Consider the following 27,879-nt stretch of genomic DNA (forward strand, 5'->3'; position numbering starts at 1 on the left):
CCCACACACAATCATTTTAAATGACGTTTTTAAAAACTTTGTTTTTTTTCATGCCAAACGACCGTGTGTACGCGGCATAAGGCTTTTTCCCTCAATTTTCACCGGGTGATCTGGTCGTTAACAAACTTCCTGTAGAGGGAATGAGAACAGGAGAACCTTTTGGCAGCAGCATTATCAGTCTGGGTGGAGGGGAGTGTTATGCCGTGTACACACAAATGGAAATTCCATCAAGAAAAGTCCAATGTGAGCTTTTGGTCAGAAATTCCAACCATGTGTATGCTCCATCAGACTTTTGTTGTTGGAATTTCTGCCAACAAAAGATTGAGAGCTGGTTCTCAAATTTTCAGACAGAAAAAAATTCCTATTGGAAATTCCGTTTGGCTGTATGCAATTCCGACGCACAAAAAAACATGCATGCTCAGAATCAAGCAGAAGAGCCAAACTGCCTATTGAACTTCATTGATTTCGGCTCGTTGTACGTCTTGTACGTCAGCGCGTTCTTGACGGTCTTAATTTCTGACAAGATTTCTGTGACCATGTGTATACAACACAAGTTTGAGCCAATATTCCGCCGGAAAAAAAACCATGGTTTTCTTGTCGGAATTTCAGTTTGTGTGTACTCAGCATTAAATGTAATAGCAGATTTAGATACGCTAACAAATTGAAGCTCACACTGCAGTTACACAAGCAGTTACAGCAACAGTTTACATAAATAAATAAATAAAAGCTAATTATTGTAAGCACCTCTGTCAGTGGTAAATGGTTTCTCTCAGCCCTCTAAATGCTACATTTGCAGGAAAGCTTGTTCTGTTGAAAAACAACAGATTTACTGGTCAGGTCACCAGGAAAAAATAAAGGAAAGAAAGAATTGGTAGGCTGTAATATAATAAATGTTTGTTTTTGGGTTTATTATTTTTTTTTTCTTTTCCCACATCAGACTCCACCATAGCAAGAGACTTGCTCATGATTTCATTTATTCATAAATATTGTCTCTACTTCAGTTTCGCATCATTTGTGGTTATATATTATTTATCTTTTGCTTAATTCTTTTCCCTCCCCCCCCCCCTTACTGGCTTGTTCCTACCTTTCTATTGCTCTATTATTTTTCCCAAATATTCCTCCGATGTTTTGAAGTCTTTCCACCGTCTCCATTTTCTGTTATACTTGTTGAGTTGGCCCGCTTCACAACTACAAAGATATTCCATTTTGCTATAGTTTTCCACTCTTTCAAACCAATCTTTTATGTCTGGTTTATTTTTATTTAGCCAATTTTTTGGTATTAGTCCGTTTGCGGCGTTTATTAATGGTGGGATTAATGTTTTCCTGTATCTTATGGTTGATTCTTTTGATTCATGGAACAGACAGGCTTGTATGCTGTTAACTATCTTTTCTCCGGTATTACTTCTAGTGTTGCTCACGAATATTCGCATTGCGAATATTCGTTACGAATATGGCATATTCGAATATTCGCGAATAACTCGAATTTCGCGGCCAATATTCGCTATTCCGAATATTCGTATTTTTTCAATTTTATTTTTAAAACAGATCACATCCTAGTGATCTCCATCAACGTCTAAAAGCATTGCTGGTATGATTAGAGACCCTGGGCCGAGTAGCTAAGCTGAGGCGATCCTTTTATGTTGCCGAATATTCGCAATCGCGAATATTCGATTTCCGAATATTCGCGAATACTTTCTCCGCCCTTCTTTTGCATCAGAGCCAATCACAGTTCTCCTACCACAGTTAGGAGAGAGTGGAGTGTTTCTGTGCGTTTTTCCAGTGTATCACATCTTCAAAGAATTTTCCATCTTTTGTCCCGTGTCATCATCATTTGCATTTCACCTCTTTAATGAGAATAATAACTGTTTAACATAAAGACATTTAAGAGATGTCAACGTAAATGGTTTACTTGTATTTTCCAAATCTATGGTTATTCAATATTTATTAAACTAATCAATATACAAATTGGTCAAAGTAAACCCTCAAATCTATATAATAATGTATTTATTTTATTAATACCTTGTTAGTTGCAGGGTCCATTACGTAAAACCACACTTTTTCCAAAGGGCAGGTGAAATTGAATGTTTCAAAATTTCGCAATCAGTTTCGCATTCGCATTAGCGAAATTTAGCAAAATTTTTTTTTGATAAAATATCACGAATATTTGATTTTAGCGAATATTTCACGAATATTCGGCTATATATTCGTGATATATCGCGAAATCGAATATGGTGTATTCCGCTCAACACTAATTACTTCCACTAATTCCTGAATTTCCTGCCAATATTCCTTTATCTTTGGACAATCCCACCATATATGTGTGGTTGTACCAATTTGTCCGCATTCTCTCCAACAAAGTGGGGATTTATCTTTGTTAAATTTATTAATCGCTTCGGGTGTCCTATGCCATCTTGAAAGACATTTATAGTTCATTTTGATTGTATTCATGTCAGTTGCGGTGTTATGTACAGATACTATTATTCTTTCGACTTGTTGTTCCTCGAATTTCTTGCTTATTTCTTTTTCCCATTTTGCTATAAAATAAGGATTTCCTTGTAGCTCTAATTCTGTCAGAATTTGATATACTCTTGATATCACGTGTTTAATTGGGATTTGTGTAGAACACAATTTTTCTAGTGGAGTTAATTTCTTTTCGTCTCTTAAAGCGGGAGTTCACCCAAATTTTTTTTTTTTAATATACAATTGAGACTCATTTTGTCAAGGGGAATCGGGTGTTTTTTTTAAAATCCGAGCAGTACTTACCGTTTTAGAGATGCATCTTCTCTGCCGCTTCCGGGTTTGGTCTTCAGGACTGGGCGTTCCTATTTTGATTGACAGGCTTCCGACAGGCTTCCGACGGTCGCATACATTGCGTCACGAGTAGCCGAAAGAAGCCAAATGTCGGTGCGGCTCTATACCGCGCCTGCGCACCGACGTTCAGCTACTTTCGGAAAATCGTGACGCGATGTATGAGACCGTCGGAAGCCTGTCAATCAAAATAGGAACGCCCAGTCCCGCAGCCCATACCGGAAGCGGCGGAGAAGATCGCTCTCCAAAACGGTAAGTACTGCTTCGATTTAAAAAAAACTACCCGATTCCCCTTGATAAAATGAGCATCAATCTAATCTTAAAAATTAACTTTTTGGGTGAACCTCCACTTTAATGGTGTGGGTATTGAGTTTATCAGATGTTTTAGTTGTAAATATTCCCAGTAGTTGATAGCCCACCTGTTTTTCTCTTTTATCTCCAGGAATGTTTTTATCTTTCCCTGTTCTGTAATGTCCTTTACTTGTGCAGCCCCCATTTTATTTCCCAATCGTGTCTCTTTCCCCGGTATGAAAAAATTAGTTTCCGTGAGTGAAATTAAAGGTGAATTGTAGATCCATTTATTCTGTTTTTGGGTTTAATATCGCTTTAAACCATATTTCAACTTTAACAGTAACATTTTTGAGTAAAATCCACTATATGTTTGTGTGTTCCCATTTAATTAGTGTCTGAGCTTTTAGGCCTGTCCTGGGGCCAATTCTGGTAAATGTATTTATAAATGATATAGAGGGTGGGATAAATATCTTGATCTCAGTGTTTGGCAGTTATGACAGTGCTTCCAAAATTAAAAGACAAGTAATTGATAAAATGCTAGTTTAAAACCTATTTTCATATGTGTTCCTTTTTTCATTATTTTGTGTATAGAAAAAAAAATACACATTTTTTAATTATTATAATTATTATTTTTGTCTTGAGATTGCAATAAAAAAAAAAGTAGTTAGCAACTTGCTATTGTATAAACGTCCATCCTTTAATGCTGGCAACATTAAATGTTTTTTATGTGCATTCTTTTATATTAAAGTATATTTTATATATTTGTTCTGCTTGAAAAATATGTGGTTATCGTATATAGTTAAAACACATAAGTCCATCCAGTTCAATCAATGAAAAAAAGAGAGAAAGCAAATACAAAATATAACTTTATTGGAACAATGCTGTAGCATGCAATGATTATTCACATTTCTATGACCATTATTTTAGTTTCTCTTAGGCCTCGTACACACGATAGGATCGCCAGAGGAGAACGTTCTGACACGATAGTTTTTTTAACTGATGGTGTGTACGCACGATGGACCATCAGTCAGCTTCATCGGTTAACCAATGACAACGGTCCTGCAGACCGTTCTCATCGGATGGACTGATCGTGTGTACGAGGCTTTAGTAAATATTTATTTAAGTATTGTGGCCCAGATTCACAGAAGAGATACGACGGCGTATCTCCTGATACGCCGTCGTATCTCTGTGTTACGGCCGTCCTAACTATGTGACTGATTCATAGAATCAGTTACGCATAGCTAGCCCTAAGATCCGACAGGTGTAATTGAATTACACTGTCGGATCTTAAGGATGCAATTCTAGGCCGGCCGCTAGGTGGCGAGGCCATTGCGGTCGGCGTTGAATATGCAAATGACTAGTTACGGCGATTCCCGAACGTCCGCGCTGCCCGTCGATCTAACTTTACGTTGTTTCCGTCAAGTTATGCCGCGTAAAATTAGGGCTGAGCCCTAGTTGTTCTAAGCCATGTTAAGTATGGCCGTCGTTCCCGCGTCGAAATTTAAAAAACCACGTCGTTTGCGTAAGTCGTCCGTGAATGGCGCTGGATGCCATTTACGTTAACGTCTAAACAAATGACGTCCGTGCGACATCATTTAGCGCAATGCACGTCGGGTAATTTACCCGACGGAGCATGCGCAGTACGTTCGGCGCGGGAACGCGCCTAATTTAAATGGTGCCCGCCCTATTTGAATTGGGCGTGCTTGCGCCGAGTGCATTTACGTTACACCGCCGCAAGTTTACAGGTAAGAGTTTTGAGAATCAGGCACTTGCGCTGTAAACCTGCGGCGGTGTAACGTAAATCAGATACGTTACGCTGCCGTGGAGCAACGTAATTGTATCTGAATCTGGCCCTGTGTGCTGAATTAAAAAGCAAATGAGAGTAAGCGTAAAGCTGCAATTTATGCTCTTAGCAAGTGCTGACTGAAGCCATTTGGAACCCAAAATAGAAGCAGTTTTGCAAAGCAATATTGCCAACTTTAATTAAAAAAATGATTTTCACCTCTTAAATACATTTTTGATTCTTTCTTTTCACATCTCTATAAAGACAAAAAAAGCAAACAATTAAGATCAAACCCAATCAAAGAAAGGGGGTAGCAATAACACCTTTACATTCAACCCTATAGGTACCACGCCCTCAAACATATACAGTATATAAAAAAAAACGACAGGACTTTCAAGGTATCAATCTATAACAAGGTTTCATAAAGTCAACAATTTTTATGCAGTCCAGTAAAAGGTTACATTAAAAAATATTACTCTGCTCATGTTGCTGAAAATGTATATAACAATCTTAGTACATATATCAAGTACCCCAAATATTTAAAGATGGACGTGAACAAGATGCTCCATTGTTGCAGGGAAAATAACTTTGGGGTGTCAAACGTCTATTGCGTTTCCTGGGTCATCACCCGCTTCTTCAGGAAAAGTTGGGGAGTTCTTATCTGTAATATAGGTTATAATCTCCATTGCCACATAAATATTAAACTTTTTCATGTGAACATCATAAAGGCAGGGGGGCTTTTTAGAATATAGAATAGAATCCCCTTAACCACCACCTTAACCACAACCACAACTATAGCAGAATGACAGCCGGATGGGTTCGTGCTCATAGCCGTTCCATGGATGTGTAGGTAAAAGTCACTGACAAATTTGAAATAATTGTGTGTAAGGCAGAATAATGTAGCGTCAAGTATAAAGTCAGCTTGTCTGGAACTTAATATACAATCTTGGGAGAAAAAGTGTTGGAATACTAACATGCCTGTATCCTGAGGGATGGCTGTGTAAATAGATGTAACATCTAAGGAAAAGCAGGTACCCATTTGGGAGGGGTTATATAGGGGAGGAACTCAATTTTAATTGGGTTTGCCAGTGTCCAATCACCTGTGGTGACTACATAACCCATTAAGTAATGTGTCTTGTGATGTATGACCAAGAAAGCAGGTATAACTAGGTTCCTAAGCAGGGTTGGACTGGCCATCGGGACTACCGGGAGTTTCCCGGTGGGCCGATGGCTCAGTGGGCCAGTTGTCACTCAGGGGCGTCGGGAGGGGGTGGCTAAAGCCCCGAATGGGTCCCCAAAAAGCCCGGAGTCCGCCCTGAGTGTAAACATCCAGTGATGATTGGTGGGCAAGCGGGGGCGTGCGGCCTCAGTGAGAGTGGAGCTGTCAAAACGATGTCGGGGATGGGCGGGACCAATATGCGGGGGCACCCCCATCATCAGTGCTTAGATGTGACAGCTCCACTCTCACTGCAGCAGCAAGCCCGATACCAATGTGCGGGGCCCCTTTCGTCCAGTACATTTGCAAACACTGCCTGTATACACTCTGACAGTCAGAATGTATACAGGCAGTGTGTGCTATGTACTGGACGAAAGTGGCCCCGCACATCGGTATCGGGTCGTGCGGCTGCAGAGTCTGACTGCTGGCTGGGGAGGAAGGTGGTGGCCGCACCCGTTGCCACTACTGCAAGTGCACGGTTCCAGTGCAGGCTGCAGAGTATTGCTGCTGGAGGGGGTGCATGGCGGGTGGCGTGCATGTGCAGGGTGACAACAGTGAACCTTTTGAACATCCTGCCTGTGTGTCCTCTCAGACCTCTTCTCTCCCGTGTAACTCCTCCTCCTCCCCCCACAGCCGCTCTCATCCATACAATAAGCAGACTGTCCGAGCAGAAGTTGCTGTTAAAAAGTTAAAAAGCCTGTGATTGGTTGCTAGGGGCAGTCCTAGCAACCAATCGTCTGTCTGTAACATTGAAAGTTGAACAGCTCCCGCCTTCTGCTTGGACGCTTCGCATCCTCTGAGTGTCTTCTCCCTGCTGTGTAAGGTAAGGGAGGGGGCACTGACATAAAGGGAGCTGTGTTTTGTTGCAAAGGATACCAAAAAGAAGGGGACTGTGTAAGGAGGGGGGGTCAGTGTTTGTGTAAGGAGGGGGGTCAGTGTTTGTGTAAGGAGGGGGGGGACAGTGTTTGTGTAAGGAGGGGGGGACAGTGTTTGTGTAATGAGGGGGGGACAGTGTTTGTGTAATGAGGGGGGGGGACAGTGTTTGTGTAATGAGGGGGGGACAGTGTTTGTGTAAGGAGGGGGGGGACAGTGTTTGTGTAAGGAGGGGGGGGACAGTGTTTGTGTAAGGAGGGGGGGGGACAGTGTTTGTGTAAGGAGGGGGGGGACAGTGTTTGTGTAAGGAGGGGGGGGACAGTGTTTGTGTGAGGGGGGGGCAGTGTTTGTGTAAGGAGGGGGGGACAGTGTTTGTGTAAGGAGGGGGGGACAGTGTTTGTGTAAGGAGGGGGGGACAGTGTTTGTGTAAGGAGGGGGGGGACAGTGTTTGTGTAAGGAGGGGGGGACAGTGTTTGTGTAAGGAGGGGGGGACAGTGTTTGTGTAAGGAGGGGGGGCAGTGTTTGTGTAAGGAGGGGGGGGGCAGTGTTTGTGTAAGGAGGGGGGACAGTGTTTGTGTAAGGAGGGGGGGACAGTGTTTGTGTAAGGAGGGGGGACAGTGTTTGTGTAAGGAGGGGGGACAGTGTTTGTGTAAGGAGGGGGGGACAGTGTTTGTGTAAGGAGGGGGGGCAGTGTTTGTGTAAGGAGGGGGGGCAGTGTTTGTGTAAGGAGGGGGGGGACAGTGTTTGTGTAAGGAGGGGGGGACAGTGTTTGTGTAAGGAGGGGGGGGCAGTGTTTGTGTAAGGAGGGGGGACAGTGTTTGTGTAAGGAGGGGGGGGACAGTGTTTGTGTAAGGAGGGGGGGGACAGTGTTTGTGTAAGGAGGGGGGGGCAGTGTTTGTGTAAGGAGGGGGGACAGTGTTTGTGTAAGGAGGGGGGGGACAGTGTTTGTGTAAGGAGGGGGGGGGACAGTGTTTGTGTAAGGAGAGGGGGACAGTGTTTGTGTAAGGAGGGGGGGCAGTGTTTGTGTAAGGAGGGGGGACAGTGTTTGTGTAAGGAGGGGGGGACAGTGTTTGTGTAAGGAGGGGGGGGACAGTGTTTGTATAAGGAGGGGGGGGACAGCGTTTGTTTCAGGAGGGGGGTCAGTGTATGTGTCTGATTTTTTTTAATATGCAGCGGGGGGGGGGGGGGTAAATGCACTGCCGCTGGTCATAGTAACTGATTTATTAGACCCTTTCACACTGAGCCGCCCATAGCGTCGGCGGTAAAACGCCGCTATTTTTACCGCAGACAACTGCGTATAGTTTACTGTTTGTGTGTGTGTGCAAAAATTAAGTGGGCCGGTCTGGATGAAGTCCAGGGCCAAATTTTTGTCCCAGTCCACCCCTGTTCCTAAGTATATGGTTCAGTAAGTTTAAGTAGATGCATACTGTCACAGATGCAAGAGGGGAGGTTTTAAGCCAGTGGCTGAAAAAGGCAGGAAGCAGCCAACGGGTGCCAATGAGGTGTTGCGTTGAACAGGACACAGTGGTGAGAGGGCTATGGGCTGCCTTGCTACTGGAATGCTGCCTGGGCTCCTGTGGCCCATCTTCTGGATCCCTAAAGCAGATGGGAACTTTAAGCCCTGGTGTGGGACAGGTATACTGGTGGTGAGCCGAAAAGTTGTTTTTCTATGCCTGAAGTTTTTGAATTGTTTGGTTTTGTTTTATGCCTGAAGAAAAGCTTTTTTTTTTATTTTCCCTTTGAAAATAAAAATGGTTTACTTTTGAAATCATGACTGGCTAGTGATCCGAACTATCCAAATGTCACAATATACAGTATAAATGATGTCACAATCAGGTGTCGGGCTTGAAGACCAATTGCTATAAGAGTTGCAGGACTACCACCGAACAGCAGCATAGGTACACAGGCAGTCACACTGGCAGATGACACAGGCTCACCTGAGGTGTGGAATCTAAGTACTAGCCAGTGTTCACCAGAGCTCCTGATGGTGGAGATGGATTTAGCTGCGTGCTAGTACCAGGTCACGGTCCTCAGGTTTGCCCCACCAGGGTGTCAGCAAGCCATGGGCCAGGAGCGGATGAGCAGATAAGGATTAAACAGTAGCGTGGTCAGTAAACAAGCCAAAAGTTCAGTAACGAGTAGTTGCAGGTTGGGATCAGGCAGTTGAGTAGTCAAAGAACAAGCCAAGGGTCAATCACGAGCAGGAATGGACTGGCCATTGGGACTACAGGGAGTTTCCCGGTGGGCCAATGGCTCAGTGGGCCAGCTTCAGTGACAGCGTACTGCCACCCCCCTCCGCTCCTATGTCTCTCCCTCCCCGCAGCACTCACCTAGGGGGAACAAAGAAGCAGGGGGAGGACCAGAGGCACTGGGGAGACGACAGAGGAGCATGGGGGGAGGGGACAGACAGCTTACTCAATGTCCTGGGAGTTTCTCACTTCTGCCTAATCTTGTCCCATAAGTGGGGCACCGAACTGATTCTTTGCCCTGGGTGAAATAATGTCTAACTTCCCCACTGGTACTGCCTAAGAGTACCAGTACCAGCTGTTCTACTCTAATAAAGTAGAACGGCTAGTGGCTTGGGTGGCCGGGGGGGGGGGGGGGTGGTAGTTGTCCGGCCGCCATGGGAGAGACCTGTCAAAGTGGGCCAGTCTGGATGAAGTCCAGGGCCAAATTTCTGTCCCAGTCCAGCCCTGATCACGAGTGGTAGCAAATACAGATGGCAGCAGGGAAGACAAGAGCAACACACTGGGTGAGAAGGCACAATACCCTGGCAAAGAGGAAGTGCAGAGACAAGGCTTATATAGGAAGTTCATGGGAGGAGCAAGGAGTTCAAGGTTCAATAGTAATCAAGACTCAAGGCAGGGTTGACCAATGAATCAGATAGGATTGTCCAATAGATCAGGCAGGGAACTGTACAGCATCCCAGAAAGCTCGGTGGGAAGAATCAACACCAGACACAGAAGAGGTCCCAGGTTCAAGCCCAGGTCCTGACAAATACACACACAACATCCTGGTGTGTCAAATTTTTATACACAGATTTTTCTGAAAGGTTGACTGTTTTTTTTTTTCATTTTTTTACTGATTAACCCTCCTGGTGGTATCCCCGAGCGTGACTCGGGGTGGGTTTTTTATGCTGAAATCGGTAACCCCGAGTCACGCTCGGGGTAAGCTATGCAGAGCCTGCAGCGTGCGCTGGCTTACCTTGTCCTGGATCCAGCGATGTCACCACGCTGTGTGAGCGAGCGGGACCTCGCTCGATTCACACAGCGTCCTCCTGTGCCGCCGATCTCCGTTCCCTGCGACGTTACGACGCACGGGAGCGGAGATCGGTGCCAAATTCAAAAACGTAAACAAACACAGTACATACAGTATACTTTAATCTTATAGATTACAGTACTGTATGTAAAAAAACACCCCCCTTGTCCCTAGTGGTCTGCCCAGTGCCCTACATGTAATTTTATATAATAAAAACTGTTCTTTCTCCCTGCAAACTGTAGATTGTCCATAGCAACCAAAAGTGTCCCTTTATGTCAAAAATGGTTTTAGAGCAGCTAAAAAACAGCGATAATAAATTATAATCACTTGCAGAATTGTGCGATAGCGATTTGTGGGGAAATTCGTCATAAAAAAAAAAAAAAATAATGACAGCGACAATTTTTCAACTGAGAAAATTTCAGTGATTTTGATTTGATTACATAATTGAATAATTTTTATTAGAATTATATTATTATTTGTTATAATTATTTATAATTAATTATATTATAATTTATAATTTTGTTTTTATAAAAATGTCATACTCGGGATGCCTATTAGATTCTTGTTTGGTCAGATTTAAGTGAGTTATTCCTAAGAATTACAGGCCTACAGTACAAATCACCAAATTTCCTTGCAAATAATTGTACCGCTTTTGGTACGTAATTCCAGACAGAATCATACCGCCAGGGAGGTTAATATGCTCCATTAGGACAGAGTTGTATGCATTTCCAGTTTGCAGAAAGAAAAAAACAATATCATCACTTTTATTCTTGTGCTTCATCATGTCATAAATATCTCCTGTGTGTCCCAGACCCTAGACGCATTACTAACAAAAAACAAGTTAGGCTGCGAGAAAGACTCCCTCTGATTAGGTTGCATGTACAAGACATCTATCTATCTATCTATCTATCGATCAATCTACCGATCTATCTATCTCCTTTTACATAGTATTTGATTTTATGTCAGTAGAATAGCCTGTGTTATCCATATGTTCAAGTATGTGTAACCACCTCCTAACCAGCTACAGCTTGTGATTTTCTTTATCACAGAATTTTTGTACCGCCTATCTGTATTTTCCAAGAACATGGAGGTGGCAGCTCGTTTACAGAGAGATGAGATGGGAACAGCAGAGTATGGTGTGACCAAATTTAGTGATCTCACAGGTAAGCATGCAAGTACTATCCACTGCACAGGGATAAATGCTCAATAACTTCAGGGTGCTGTACTAGACTAGAGGGATGGTGCCTTCTTCTTTATAGACATTTCCTTCCCCTCCCCTAGATACCTTTCTTGTAAAGCACACTAAGGCCGCCTACACACGATTGTTCAAAACTGATGAAAACGGACTGAAGGACCGTTTTCATCGGTCCAAACCGATCGTGTGTGGGCCCCATCGGTCAGTTATCCTTCGGTCCAAAAAATGAGAACTTGCTTTACAATTTAAACAATGGACGCCTAACCGATAGGTCAAAAACGATCGTTAGTATGCAAAAGCATCGGTTAAAAACCTGCGTATGCTCAGAATCAAGTCGACGCATGCTTCGAAGCATTGAACTTCGTTTTTTTTCAGCACGTCGTTGTGTTTTACGTCACCGCGTTCTGACACGATCGTTTTTTTAACCTATGGTGTGTAGGCACGACTGACCATCAGTCAGGTTTATCGGTTAACCGGACCGTTGTCATCTGATGGACTGATCGTGTGTATGCGGCCTTAGGGCATATAGACATTTCCACCAGCAAACCTTTCTTGTAGAATAATGGTCTTTTATTCAGTATCAGTGACATTATCAACTAACAGTTCAGGACTGTAAAGGGCACCTTATAATGTTGTGCCTTAAGAAAGGGGCAGAAATATGGTTAGTGATATTCTTCTCATTGACATATAAAAAAAGATCATTGTTCTATAAGAAAGGTTTTGTGGTGGAAATATCTATATGCCCTTAGTACTCTTTCACACTGGTGGCAATGAATACCGCCTTCTGAAAAGTGATCTGCAGTAAATATTTGTATCCTATATGCATTAAATATTTAATATTACACTGGTGAAATTCACCAGTGTAATATTTAATGCATATAGGATACAAATATTTACTGCATGAAAACTCATTTCACTTGATGATTTCCTGACTATGCTAATGGTTTCCGTATATTTCTTAAATAGTCTGTGTGGAACAGTGCGTGGGAGAAGGTTTACCACATAAGTGAAAATGTTTTTAAGCTGTGGTAGCTCCACTGATAGCTGCATTCACATATAGTTATCTGTATCAGTTACCTTAAATGCACAGTACTTTCAAATATATCTACATTTTTAACCTTTTCTCTTTCTACTAAAATGTGTTTTTGCTTTAATATGCCTGTCCTGGCAGGAAGTGAAGGCAAATCTCCCCAGTGTTGACACAGACAGCAATAAAACCTGACAGAGGCTCTAAAGCTGGCCATAGATGGATCTCTTTTTTTTTGGTCAGCCATCCGGCTGATTAAAAAAAATCCGAATGGATTGCCCCATCCACACATTTAAAGTGGATGAGGAAATGTTTGCACTTTTGTATTCTGGCAGTAGGGACACCCTCGCCATCAGAATACACTGCATTGGGTTGAAATTCAGTCAGTCCCTGCTGAATTGAATTTCCATCTATCTCTGGCCAAATGTATCCTTCTCTACTCTATCCAAAATTAAATAAAATGTTTTTGCTGAATTTGTGAATCTCATATGGGATATAGCTAGTAACAAACTATGCTGTATTCATATTGATAAATTACTCTTGACATCATAAGGCCAGATTCAGGTACATTGGCGTATCTTTGTGCCGGCGTAGCGCATCTCATATGCGATACGCCGACGTAACATTGAGAGGCAAGCTGAGTATTCACAAAGCATTTGCTCCCATATTTACGCCAGCGTAACGTAAATAGGCAAGCGTAAGCCCGCCTAATTCAAAGTAGGCAGGTAGTGTGCGTGTTGTATTAAAATGAATCGTGACCCTATGTAAATGCATGGCCGTACGAACGGCGCATGCGCGCGCATGCTTAGAATCACGTCGCAAATACTGAATAAAAAAGAATAATTGCGCTAAACCCAGATGTGCACTTGTATTAAACTTGTGAGCAAGTGCATGTGTAAACCATTGAATCTATATGATATATGATTCAATGGAATCAGGGGGCCGTGATTGCCTACCTTGCTAACAGTGGTGTATATGAACCCAGTGATCAATAACACAAATAGTAATAAACCATAACTCCAAAGATTGTTGAAATGGAAATTAACAAGATTAGTGATATAAAGTCCATAAAGTCCAAAAATAATTTTTGGAAATAAGTAGTAAGTCCATATGACAAATGAAGACACCCGTGAAGATTCCAGGAATATTGTAATTTATACACCAAACGTGAATCCTCCACCGATCATGCAGCTGCTTACCAGAAATCTGGGTCCTGCCGGACCACTATCAACATATCTCTCAACCACAGATTTTGTAAGGCAGTAGTGACTCCTCCACTTGCACTAGAACCAATCCGTACTCAACGATGGATATAGAAGACAACAAGACAGAGCTCCACATGGCATAAAATCCGGGTGATTTATTTAAAACAGCAGTAAACATATGTACATACAACTCACATTTAAGTTGAATAAACCAGCATTTGACCTGTAACGCCGGCCGGACGTATCCAGGAACAAAAAAGGGCCACTCGTTTGGAGAAATGAAGGGGATGGCGTCCACACGTCACTCACTCCACCCGACGCGTTTCGTGACAAGATCACTTCGTCTCGTCGCAAATACTCCCTAAGATACGACGGCTCAATGCGTACGACGTGAACGTAACTTATGTCCAGCCCCATTCACGTACGACTTACGTAAACGACGTAAAATACGACGGCTGTTCCGACGTCCATACCTTAACATGACTTACCCCTGCTTTATGAGGGGTAAACTTACGCCGGACGTACGCCTTACGTAAACGGCGTAGCTTACTGCGATGGAGGCAAGTACGTTTGTGAATCGGCGTATACTGCTCATTTACATATTCGACGTGTAAATTAATGGAAGCGCCCCTAGCGGCCAGCGTAAATATGCACCCAAGATACAACGGCGTAGGAGACTTACGTCGGTCGTAGGAAGTCAAAATTCAGGCGTATCTTGTACTGTGAATTCGGCGCATAGATACGACGGCGCATCCTAGAACTTACGCGGCGTATCAACAGATAAGTCGGCGTAAGTTCTCTCTGAATCTGGCCCATTGTCTTTTGTTCATTGCATTTTTAGACATCTGACTAGTAGCTTAGTGTTATACTGTTTTATCTGTCAATAAAAGCAGGATGTTGTAAGAAAGTGATACCATTTATTGCCTTGCTCAGTGTAGATTTACCAGTTAAGACTCTCTAGTTTAGTACCATACATTCTCCAGGAAACTGATTGTAATATGTAATTTTTCCATAGCTGAAGAATTTAGGAGTTACGGAATAAAATCCAGTATTGGTATGGATTTATCCAATCTAAAGCGAGCAACCACATCAGCTACATTTCCCTCCAGTCGTGATTGGAGGAAAATGGGAGTTATTTCAGAAGTGAAAAATCAGGTAAGAAATGAATAAGAAAATGGAATAAAACATACTTTACTGATGCTATTAAAGTCCAACTTGTGCCAGCGCTCTTTTCGACAATGAGGACATTTGTAAGGCTTTGCCTGGAATAGGCTCTGAGAAAGGTCCGGAGACATCTCCCTCCCACGTTCTCTGCTGGAGTATATCAGCCGTTAAACTAAAAGATTTTCAATATGAACATCAAAACAGATTAAGGGGTATATTTATAAAACAGTGAATGTGACATTCACTAAAATTTCCCTGAAGATGTATCATTCTGGTGCATGTTTTAGATGACATTGAGTGCCGGTTCACACAGGGGCGGCACAACTTGCCGCGTGACTCGGCAAGACGATCTGCAGACGACTTCAGAAACGACTTGCAAAATGACTTCAGTATTGAAGTCAATGGAAGTCGCCCTGAAGTGGCCCCCAAAGTAGTACAGGAACCTTTTTCTAAGTCGGAGCGACTTGAGTAGCTCCTATTAGAACGGTTCCATTGTACAGAACGGGACTCGACTTGTCAGGCGGCTGAGTCGCCTGACGAGTCGCCCCTGTGTGAACCAGCTCTGAGTGATTCATCTGCAGTGAATGTTTGGTAAATGTGATATTTAGTGATTTATAAATATATCCTTTAGGCTACTTTCACACCGGGGGGCGTTAGCAGTAAAGCGCCGTTAATTTTCACTTTTCAGCCACTAGCAGTGCGTTTTTAACCCCCGCTAGCGGCCGAATAAAGGGTTAAAAGTGCCGCTGCCAAAGTGCTTTGCAGTTTTTTTTTAAATATATTTGATACATCTTTTCATTTTTTTTTAAATATAACAAAATCAAAGGTCTACCCTACTCAACACCCCCCATCCCCTTTACAAATTGTATTCCCTCATTATTCCAATGAATTGTTTCCCTAGAGCTTAACTCTTAAACTGGCCATAGATGGATCGAAATGTAGTCAGTTCAGCAGGGAACAGTCACATTTCGATGAATAGCCAATCTTGTTTGAGAAAAGTCAATTGTTAGATTTTGCTATCAGAATACAACGTCCCAGTCCCATCTGTCAATCGCTTGAGTGGGTGGAGGAATCTGTTTGTTTTTTTATTTTTTCATTCAGCCATCTGGCTGAACAAAACATGTAAATCATCTATGGCCAGCTTGTAAGCAGGTGCTTCCGAATTGTTCTGTGTATGTTAAGGGTTTTTCTTGTGTTGTGCTATCTGCTCTGGGGTTGGTTATTTCAACTGTATTTGGGGATAGGAAACTGTGCTACAATATAGGTTTTTTGTACCGTGTCCGTGGTTGACCTGTTGAGCTTGTGGGTCATGAAAAGAAGGGGTTAACACTGCTACCCGTGTTTTCCCACTCTTTTTAGGAAGCTTACTGCCCCCTACAGGTCAGACCATATAAATAGGGGCTGGTGAGTGCCCTAGAGGGTCAGCTGGAGAAAGACTGCAAAATGTAGCGGTTATGCTGTTGGTCTAAACTACCCCTTGGGGGAGCCCAATCAGGGTTCCCAGTGGGGTCTAAAGCCTGTGGATCTATATGGACAATATATAACAAGTACTTCTCAAATGTCTCATTTAACTGCCTGGTCTGAAAGTCATTAAAAGGGTAAGGTGGAGAAAAGCTGTTTTAAAGCGGAGTTCCACCCACTTCCGCTTGATGTACTCCTCCCCCCCTCCAATGCCACAGGATAACTGTCTTTCACAGGTTTCCTGTTCCCATTTCCGGGAGCTTCAGCCGCAGGTATTGACGTTACCTTCCGGGCTCCTCCCTCCTCCTTCCCCGGCCGCTGGGTCAGTAGGAAAGAGGAGCGGAGCCTTTGCGCAAACGCAGTAGGGTTCCCGGCGTGACAGTTGATGGAAACATCAGCTGCGGTGCTGACATCGCTGGACTCCAGGACAAGTAATTGTCCAATTATTAAAAGTCAGCAGCTGCAGTATGTGTAGCTGCTGGCTTTTAATTTTTGCAGTGGAAGGCGGACCTCTGCTTTAAGGAGGCTATATTGCGGCTGTTAATGACTACCATATTTGTGTTAATTGCTAAGCAGCCAACCAGCCAGAAAACGGGTGTTTTGGTAGGGGTGACGGATACTTTGTAGTGAAGGGGTGTTATGCTAGGCCTCTATACTAGCAACCGGTTACACACATATTGGTACTGATCTCACAGCACAGAGGGCCAAATCCACAAAGACCCAGCGTAACGGCGAAATTCTAATTTAAGTTACACTGCCTTAAAATTTCTACCTAAGTGCCCGATCCACAAAGCACTTACCTAGAAATTTCTGGCCGTGTAACTTAAATTCCGCCGGCGCAAGGCGTTCCTCATTTCATGTGGGCGATTCCCATTTAAATGAGGCGCGCTCCCGCGCCGGCTGTACTGCGCATGCTCGTGACGTCATTTTCCCGACGTGCATAGCGCGAAATTACGTTACGCCGGGCTTTGTGGATTGCGACGGGTCAATAAAGTTGCGTAAAAGATATGGCGTGAAAAAAAAATTCAAATTCGAAAAAAAAAACGCGTCGCGAGACAGAAGGGTCTGCTTTTACATGGTGTACTAACTTTACCATGTAAAAGCAGCCCTAATTTTGCGTATGCAACTTAATACTTACGGAGAAAAAACGAAGCAGAAAAGCTTCGTGGATCTCCGTAAGTGCTAATTTGCATACCCGAGGCGGCATTTCAACACGAAATGCCCCCAGCGGCGGATGCGGTACTGCATCCTAAGATCCGGCAGTGTAATTCAATTACACATGCCGGATCTTCTCCCTAACTATGGAAAACTGATTCTGTGGATCAGTTCCATAGTTAGGACCAGGGATACGACAGAGTAACAGCAGTTACTCCGTCGTATCTCTTTTGAGGATTTGGCCCAGAGTACTTGGGGACCTAGCCTGGTGTCACAGAGAGAGATGTAGTAGGGTCCCTAGGAGAAGAACAAACATGGAGTTATGGAGAAGTGTGTTTCCTGCATCCATTAATAACATACAGGACAGTGTCACTGGGAGTGAGGTGACAGGACTGCTGAGTTAGTTGACACTAGTAAATGCTCCACGATTCGGAAATACTGCACACATAGGTGATCTCCAACATAAGTTGTATCCGCAGTGCATTAGTGTCATCAGTGCGAGGAGAATAGCCATGGATTACAAAGTGTTATTTGTGCAAGTTGCTCTGCTTGCTTCTAAGCCCGGAGTACCTCCTTAGAGTTGACTTTACATGACTATGAGTCCTGCTTGATTTACAGGCATTGTTGAGTACAGTTCCACAATGTTCCCAGTAGGGCGCCTTAAGCCCCACCCACAAACTTTAATTTACCGTAGTTCTTTACAGTTCTACTTTCTTATTTGTTGTTTGTTTTTTAAACAATTAGAAAATGAGGCTCAATGGGGTTGTCATAGCCAAAGGTTTACTACTCTCGTATATATTCTGTTTGCACCAGAGAATGGTAATAAATCTGATGTTCCTAGTGTTCTGGAATACATGTTGAAACATATTTATATAAAGAGCTGCGAGTCGGCACTATACGGCGCCTGCGCCCGCCGTGTAGAGCTGACTGCGCAGGCACCGTATAGTGCCGACTCACAGCTCGGCTATTTCCCGACATCTGGTGACGCGCGTTGTGCGACAGGTCACCTGTTTCACAAGCCGTCAATCATCGAACGCAAGTATAGGAACGCCCAGTCCCGCAGTCATCGGAACCCGGAAGCCCTGGACAACATCAGGATATAAAGGTATGTACAGAGAAAAAAAAAATGACGTGCCGAAATGTAATGTCCTTAGTATGCTGGCTCTGCTATATGTAATTTAAAAAAAAAAATTGGGTGAACCCCCGCTTTAAGTATTAAAAATAAATTAAATAGCCTTTTTGGTTTATGGAGCTCAGATGCAGTGTAGTTCCGCTTTAAGTTCTCAGGGCCAGATTCACAAAAGAGATACGACGGCGTATCTCCTGATACGCCGTCGTATCTCTGTGATCCGCCAGTCCTAACTATATGACTGATTCATAGAATCAGTTACGCATAGCTAGCCCTAAGATCCGACAGGTGTAATTGACTTAGGATGCAGTACCTCGGCCGCCGCTGGGTGGATTTTGCGTCGTTTTCCAGCGTCGGGTATGCAAATTAGGTTTTACGGCGATCCACGATCCACGAAGATCCGCGCGTTCGTCGCAATCTCTTACGTCTCTTACGTCGCCGCTAGTCGTTTTTTCCCGTCACAAAGTTAGGCCTGCTTTAACATGGCTTATTTTTAGAACAGCCATGTTAAAGTATGGCCGTCGTTCCCGCGTCGAATTTCTAAATTTTTTTTTTTGCGCAAGACATCCGGGAATACGAAACGCCGTAACGCACGTCGCATTTAAAAAAAACGTTGGGGGTGCCGTAATTTGGCGCAAAGCACGTCGGGAGATTTGAACACGGCGCATGCGCAGAACGTTCGGCGCGGGAACGCGCCTAATTTAAATAGTGCCCACCCCATTTGAATTGGGCGGGCTTGCGCCGAGCGCATTTACGTTACACCGCCGCAAGTTTACAGGTAAGTGCTTTGTGAATCAGGCACTTACGCTGCAAACTTGCGGCGGTGTAACGTAAATGGATTACGTTACTCCGCCGCTGCGTAGCGGAAATGTATGTGAATCTGGCCCTCAGTTTCTATTGTAACCACAGCTGTTTTAAAGGCTGAAAAATGTAAAGATTATTCAGAAAAATAGGTGTGGAAGCATTTCAAGGAAAAGACACCACAGACTAAAGGTTTTGGTATTTGTTATTATTAAATAATACATGTTAATGCTCATGTTATTCACAAGTTCAAAGATTTGTAATAATGTTCTGTTTATTATAAATGCTTCCGTTTCATTAACAGGGGCAGTGTGGATCCTGTTGGGCATTTGCAGCAGTTGGCAACATTGAGGCACAGTGGGGAATTCAAGGAGCTCCTAGGAACCTCTCAGTACAACGTAAACTTTGATCATTTATCTTACAGACCACCATCACTCTCTGTACTCAGATAATCACTATTGGTAGAGTCTGAGCATATTTACAAATATTTTAACATTTTCCAGGAAAAATTCTAAATAAAAACCTGCTACAGGCCCCTTTATGTAGTAATGGAAGGTCTCACCTACATCATAACTATTGTTGTGTGAACATAAATACTGTTACTTGTGTTACATCAGCCCTCAAATTTTCCACTCACCCACTTGTGAGCGTAGGCTGCCTCGGAGTGGGGGGGCGAGGACCACCGGCAGGCGGGGTGGAATGGGAGCCGTTCTCCCATCGATCGCAGAGGGAAAGAGAGAGGAGACCAGGTGGTCGGATCATAAGAGCGCAGAGGAAGTAGGAACATCACTGTAACAGCTTTCATTAGAATTGCAGAGTGCCAGTGTACCCCGCGCTCACTGTGACACCCAGCCCCACCTCCTCACCCGGGTACTTTGATAGACAGATCCCCCGTCCAATGCCAGGATGTGTGACGTGTATTATACTGGTCAGGAGGCGGGGCTGTATGTAACAGCAAGCAGCGGGAACACTCTGCAGTCCAAATGTAAGCTGTTACAGTGATGTTCCTACTTCCTCTGCGCTCTGATGATCCGGCCGGCAATCCTCTTCCTCTCCACTTTTCACCTGCACAGATAGGCTGCATTGTTGGGCACAGGTAGGCTGCATTGATTGACACAGGTAGGCTGCATTGATTGACACAGGTAGGCTGCATTGTTGGACACAGGTAGGCTGCATTGTTGGACACAGATAGGCTGCATTGTTGGACACAGGTAGGCTGCATTGTTGGACAACAGGTAGGCTGCATTGTTGGACACAGGTAGGCTGCATTGTTGGGTACAGGTAGGCTGCATTGATGGACACAGGTAGGCTGCATTGTTGGGCACAGGTGAAGCAGCATTGCTGGACACAGGTAGGCTGCATTGCTGGGCACAGGTAGGCTGCATTGATGGACACAGGTGAAGCGGCATTGATGGAAACTGGTAGGCTGCATTGTTGGGCACAGGTGGGCTGCATTGATGGACACAGATAGGCTGCATTGACGGACACAGGTAGGCTGCATTGATCGACACAGTTAGGCTGCATTGATGGACACAGGTAGGCTGCATTGATGGACACAGGTAGGCTGCATTGATCGACACAGGTAGGCTGCATTGATCGACACAGGTAGGCTGCATTGTTGGACAACAGGTAGGCTGCATTGTTGGACACAGGTAGGATGCATTGATGGACACAGGTAGGATGCATTGATGGACACAGGTAGGCTGCACTGTTGGGCACAGGTAGGCTGCATTGATGGACACAGGTAGACTGCATTGTTTGGCACAGGTGAAGCGGCATTGTTGGGCACAGGTGAAGCGGCATTGATGGACACAGGTAGGCTGCATTGCTGGGCACAGGTAGGCTGCATTGCTGGGCACAGGTGAAGCAGCATTGATGGACACAGGTGGGCTACATTGTTGGGCAAAGGTGGGCTGCATTGATGGACACAGGTAGGCTGCATTGATGGACACAGGTAGGCTGCATTGATGGACACAGGTAGGCTGCATTGTTGGACAACAGGTAGGCTGCATTGTTGGACACAGGTAGGCTGCATTGATGGACACAGGTAGGATGCATTGATGGACACAGGTAGGCTGCATTGATGGACACAGGTAGGCTGCATTGATTGACACAGGCAGGCTGCATTGATGGACACAGGTAGGTTGTGTTGTTGGGGACAGGTTGGCTGCATTTTTGGGCACATGTGAAGCGGCATTAATGGACACAGGTGAGGCTGCATTCATGAACACAGGTGAGGCTGCATTGATAAGCACAGGTGACACTGCACTGATAAAGTTGTTGTTAATATTTAGTTTTGTAACTTAATTCTGCATAAAACATTTAAGTGTAATTTCATTAGATAATTTATATGGGCGTGTTTAGGAGCGGAATTAGGGGTGGGGCAGGGTAGGGGTTGTGTTGGGCAACTGATGGCGAGTAACCATTAAGGCGTGGCTAGTAGCTCAGGACTTGAAATTTTGAGCCCTGTGTAACATAGTTGCTAAGGTTGAATAAAGACACTAGACATGTGCAATTCGTTTAATTTGACAAATTTTGTTAATTCTGAACTACTTGAATTAACCACTTCCATACCAGGCACTTACGCACCTTCCCGCCCAAGCCAATTTTCAGCTTTCAGCACTGTCGCACTTTGAATGGCAATTGCGCGGTCATGCTACACTGTACCCAAACAAAATTGGCGTCCTTTTTTCCCCACAAATAGAGCTTTCTTTTGGTGGTATTTGATCACCTCTGCGATTTTTTTTTTGCGCAACAACTAAAAAAAGACTGCAAATTTTGAAAAAAAAATAACGTTTTAATTTTTTTCTGTTCATTTTTTTGTAAATAAGTACGTTTTCTCTTTCCATTACGGGCATTGATATGGCGGCACTGATGGGCACCGATGAGATGGCACTGATGGACATCGATGAGGTAGTACTGACGGGCACAGATGAGGTGGCACTGATTGGCGGCGCTGGTATGCGGCACTGATGGGCACACATAGGCGGCACTGATGGGCACACATAGGCGGCACTGATGGGCACACATAGGCGGCACTGATGGGCACTCATGTACGGCACTGATGGGCACTCATGGGCGGCACTTATAGGTGGCACTGATGGATAATTATGGGTGGCACAGATGGGCACTGATAGGTGGGCACTGGGCATGGATGGCACTGTGGGGTGGCACTGATGGACACTGTGGTGGCATTGATGGACACTGTGGGGCAGCACTGATTTACCCATGTTGCCAGTCAGTGCCCATTTGTGGGCACTGATTGGCATCCTTTTTTTTTAATGCTTTTTTTTATTTTATTTTTCAGACTTTTTATTTTTTTTTGCCCCCTTTTTTTTTTGCCCTTCCCTGGGTGGGCTTCCCTGGTGGTCCAGTGTGGCGATCCGAGGGGGGGCTGCGCTGATAAACAATCATCGCAAACCCCCCCTGTCAGGAGAGCCGTGAGGAAAAGCCATCAACGACTCTTCCTGTTTACATCGTGATCAGCCGTGGTTGGACACGGCTGATCACGTGGTAAAGAGTCTCCGTGAGAGACTCTTTACCGAGATCGGTGTTGCGGGGTGTCAGACTGACACCCTGCAACAACGATCTCCGCGATGCGCGCCCCCGGGGGCGCGCAGCGGCTCAGAATCCTGAGGACGTCATATGACGTCCAGTCAGGATTCTACAACCACTTTGCCGCCGTCAATATGTCATTGGCGGGCGGCAAGTGGTAAGACCCCTTTCACATGGAGCAGACTCTGTCAAGCAGATCTGCCTGCTTAGTGTGGGATCTGTCTGCTGATCCCAGCTGAGCAGGCGGATGATAGGTTTGCATCCGCTCCGCAGATGCAGAGTGGACACGCAGTTCTCTATGGGGCGGTCAGATGGAAACGAACCACCTGTCCATTTCCATCCAATACCATGCAATCCGATCTGCTAGATGGATGGGGAATGGGATCCCCATCCCTCTGTTTTTAGCGGACACACTTACATTTACATCAGCCTCTCCATAGAGAACAATGGGTGGTCTGATTGAGCCCGCCTCAAAAACGGACAGGCAGACCCGATCGGTCTGCTTTTGTGAAAGGAGCATAATGCCACGTACACACGGTCGTTTTTTGTGATGAAAAAAAACGTAATTTTTTATCATGAAACAAAACAACGTTTTTCAAACTTAATTTTAAAAAACGACGTTGCCTACACACCATCGTTTTTTTTTAAATGCTCTAGCAAAGCGTGGTTTTACCTTCAGCACGTACGACGGCACTCTGTTCCATTCAAGCTCGCGTCATAACTTGCTTCTGAGCATGCGCGGGTTTAAAAACGTTGTTTTAAAAACGACATAAAAAATTGAAGCATGTTTGAATTTTTTTTTTGTCGTTTTTCAGAAGACATAAAACAACGTTTTCCCCACACACGGTCATTTTAAATGATGTTTTTAAAATGTCGTTTTTTTTCATCACAAAAAACGACCGTGTGTACACGGCATAAGGCTTTGTTCACACAGGGCATACACAGTGTACCTTTACAGGGATGCAGAGGTGTTCCGTGCATCTCTGTGCAGGCCGTCCCATTGATGTCATTTGGGATGCAGCAACTGCATGAACAGAGCGGTTGCTCCCAATTTGACATCCAAGTAGGTCTGCATGCATGTCCCTGAGCTCACCTTGCCTGCGTTTGGGGTTATGTAACCACATGGATGTCAGATTGGAAGCAGCAGCTATGCCTGTGCAGCCTTTGCATCCAAATTATCACAAATGGGACTGCCTGTACGTGGATGCACGGAAAACACCTGTGCATTCCTGTGCGGGTAAACATGGCCCTCCATGGGCGTATGCTTTAGTATGCCACATGTGAATGATGCTTTATTAGTCATTTAGCAGGAATTTTGTAAGTTATGTTGTGTTTATGTGCACTATTAATGATTTTAGGCAAATATCGCACTGCCTTAAAAATCAGTAGCACCTTCTTTTTATTCTACTGGCCATGTGCTTTCAAAAAATGTATGGTTTGGGGGAGATCTTTTACAAATTATGAAAGCTGTAAGCGAAAAAGGAAAACGTCAAGATTTTCTAAGAAACTGTCACGTACCTGATGGTGGTGAGCCCGATATAGCAGAGGGAGGCCTCCCTTACGGCTCCTACTATCGCCCCTGGTAAAGTAACAGGAGGCGCAGGAGTGAGGAGTGGTATGAGTGCCTGGCAGGATCAACAGAGGTAGAGGTAATCCGGACGTTCAGGAACTGGGAAGCTGAAGCAGCTGACGGGTTAGGCAAACAGAAGCTGGATCACTGGACCGGAACCAGGAACGTTTGTTCCTGGTTCCCGTCCAGTGATCCAGCTTCTGTTTGCATGCTCAATTCAGCAGACTGGAACAGCTTGGACTGGAACCAGGACAGACAGGAATCGTTCAGCAGACTGGACTGGAACTAGGAACAGACTGGAACCGTTCAGCTGGACTGGAACTAGGAACAGACTGGAACCGTTTAGCTGGACTGGAACTAGGAACAGACTGGAACCGTTCAGCTGACTGGAACAGACTGGATAGTCAGACAGATACAGAGGTGCAGAAAAAAGGGTAGGGTAGTCAGAACAGGCCATGGGTCAGGTGCAGGCGGATGGCTGGAATAGTCACTGGTAAGCCGGGGTCTTTCACAGGTTAAGTCACAGATCAGGTTTCAGATACACAAACGCTGTAGAGCAGACAGCGGGGATGGTGTGTGAGAGGCCAGCTTAAATAACCCACCTGGCTCCAACAGGGGTGTGCACACGTGCACGCACACGCATGCGTGGTTGCAGCTGTGATCAGGAACCGCAAAGTCTGAGGCACCCGTTTCTGGCAGGATCTTCATGATATTGCCCCCCCCAAGGGGCAGCCTCCGGACGCCCGTCCGGGCAAACTTTTCTGGATGAGACCTTTTAAAGACTGTACCAGACTCTTAGCGTGGATGTTCCCCTCGGGCTCCCAAGATTTTTCTTCGGGTCCATACCCTTTCCATTTATTCAGAAACTGGTTCTGGTTCCTTCTTCTGTAATCCAGGATAGCTTCTACTTCGAATTCCTCTTCCCCGTCTACAATGACAGGGTCAGGAATACCAGGGCTTCAATTTGGAAAGGGATTGGAAATGGAAGGTTTCAACAGTGACACATGGAATACTGGATGGATCTTTAGTGAGTCTGGAAGTTCCAGTTCGTAGGCCACTTCGTTGATCTTCCTTCTAACTGGGAATGGTCCCAAGAACTTGGGGCCCAGCTTCCTTGAGGGACATGCCATCTTTAAGTTCACTGTGGACAGCCACACCAGGTCACCGGGGACCAGTGTTAGTTCCCCTCGTCTCTTCTTATCAAACGTGATCTTCTTGTGCTCCTGAGTCTTGGTCATGGTTTCCTGTAAAAGTTGGTTATTGGAAGAGAAGAAATTTATCTTTTCTTGAACTGCTGGTACCGTACATTCGGGAAGGGAGTTGAGCAGAAACGAAGGGTGAAAGCCAAAGTTGGCGAAGAATGGGGTCTGTTTGGTGGCGGAGTGAATGGAATTATTGTAGGTGAATTCGGCCAATGGAAGCAGGGAAATCCAGTAATTTTGAGCAAAAGAAGAAAAGCAGCGCAGATACTACTTGAGAGTTTGGTTAGTCCTCTCAGTTTGCCCATTGGTCTGGGGGTGATAAGCAGAGGAAAATGACAGTTCAATATCCACGGCCTTACAGAGGGACCTCCAGAATCGGGAGGTAAACTATACCCCCTGATCTGAGACGATGTTAGCTGGTAAACTGTGGAGTCTTATAATTTCTTTAATGAATACCTGTGCTGTTTCAGGGGCTGAGGGAGTGCCTTTCATCGGAACAAAGTGTGCCATCTTTGACAGACGATCAACTACCACAAATATAGTGGTATGATCCTCTGCCAGGGGTAGCTCAACAATAAAGTCTATGGATAACATCCTCCATGGTCTGTCTGGAACAGGCAAAGGTTTTAGTAGCCCCCAGGCCCTGGTTCTGTGAGTCTTATTCCTGATGCAAGTTGTACAGGACTCCACAAATCTTTTAGGCCTTGTACTCACGGCAGGACATGTCCGATGAAAACGGTCTGCAGACCGTTTCCATCGGACATGTCTGGCCGGGGACTGCCCGGGGACTTCTGTTCGATGGCTATACACACCATCGAACAGAAGCCCGCGCGTAAACATTACGCGGGGCGTGTCCGCGGTGTCGCCGCGTCGATGACGCGGTGTCGCCGCGTCGATGACGCGGTGTCGCCTCGACAATGACGCGGCGACGTGGGCGGGCCGCCTTAAAAATGCTTCCACGCATGCGTCGAAGTCATTCGACGCATGCGAGGGATGCGGGCGGCAGGACATGTACGGTAGGTCTGTACAGACGACCGTACATGTCCGGGCGGACAGGTTTCCAGCGGACTGTTTTAAAACAAGTCCGGGAAACAGTTGTCCGCTGGAAACCTGTCCGATCCGTCCCAAAATGGTCCGCTCGGGCCAACACACGGCCAAACATGTCTGCTGAAACTGGTCTGCGGACCAGTTTCAGCAGACATGTTTGGTCGTGAGTACGGGGCCTTACAGTCCTCACGTAACTGGGGCCACCAAAAGGTACGCTGTACCAATTTGGTGGTTTTGGTTATGCCGAAATGCCCGGCCAGTGCATGGTCATGACACAGTTTTAAAACAGGTACTCGTAGGCCTCGTAGGTATATAGATCTTGTCCCTGTGCCAAAGTAAGCCATCTCTAGCTTGTAATTTTGGTTCAGAAAGAGGCATTTTCCCCGCAGAAGCTTGTTTGATTCTGGAAAGCAGGTTTTCCTGGAGCAGGAGAAAATTTCCAGGAGCAAGAATGGTATCTGGAGAAGAGATTTCTTTGGATTTGTGGAACATCCGAGACAGAGCGTCAGGTTTAACGTTTTTGGGGCCGGGCGGTATGTGACATGGAAAGAAAACCTGGAGAAAAAAAAGTGCCCACCTGGCCTGTCGTGGCTTCAACCTTTTTGCAGACCTCAAATATTCCAGGTTTTTGTGGTCTGTGAATATTAGAATCGGATGGGCAGCTCCTTCTAGCAGGTAACGCCATTCTTCCAGTGCAGATTTAATTGCCAACAGCTCCCGGTCCTCTACGTCGTTGTTCTTCTCTGCTGCTGACAATTCGCAGGAGAAGAAGGCTACTGGGTGAAGTAGGGCTCTGGTACCTTGTCTTTGGGACAGTATTGCCCCTACAGCAATCTCGGATGCATCCACCTCAAGTACAAATGGAAGAGCGGAATCTGGATGTTTCAGAACGGAGGCAGAGGTGAAGAGTTTTTTGAGGGTTTCGAATGCCTTTTGGGCCTCAGGGGACCAGTGGAAGCGGGTTCCCTGTCTGGTTAGTTAGGTAATCGGTGTAATAAAAACCCCTAATGAATTTACGGTAGAAGTTGGCGAATCCAACGAAACGTTGGATTCCTTTCTTGTCCGCTGGGGATCCATCCTGATGCCCTCACTGGAAATGATTAACCCCAGGAATGTGCTTTCCTGTTCGAATGCACACT

General features: G+C 45.0%; 1 protein-coding gene across 3 annotated transcripts in view; it reads left to right on the forward strand.

Moving 5' to 3' along the window:
* Positions 1-27,879, forward strand: part of LOC120917542 (cathepsin W-like) — a 61,285-nt gene that overhangs the window by 4,515 nt on the left and 28,891 nt on the right. For all 3 annotated transcript variants that reach the window (XM_040328909.1, XM_040328911.1, XM_040328910.1), the window contains exons 3-5: positions 11,279-11,392; positions 14,672-14,811; positions 19,671-19,764. In XM_040328909.1, coding sequence (XP_040184843.1) covers positions 11,279-11,392; positions 14,672-14,811; positions 19,671-19,764 — 348 coding nt within the window. The remainder of the gene's footprint in view (positions 1-11,278; positions 11,393-14,671; positions 14,812-19,670; positions 19,765-27,879) is intronic.

Source organism: Rana temporaria, chromosome 11 (assembly GCF_905171775.1).
Source record: "Rana temporaria chromosome 11, aRanTem1.1, whole genome shotgun sequence".
In the NCBI taxonomy this organism is placed as follows: domain Eukaryota; kingdom Metazoa; phylum Chordata; class Amphibia; order Anura; family Ranidae; genus Rana; species Rana temporaria.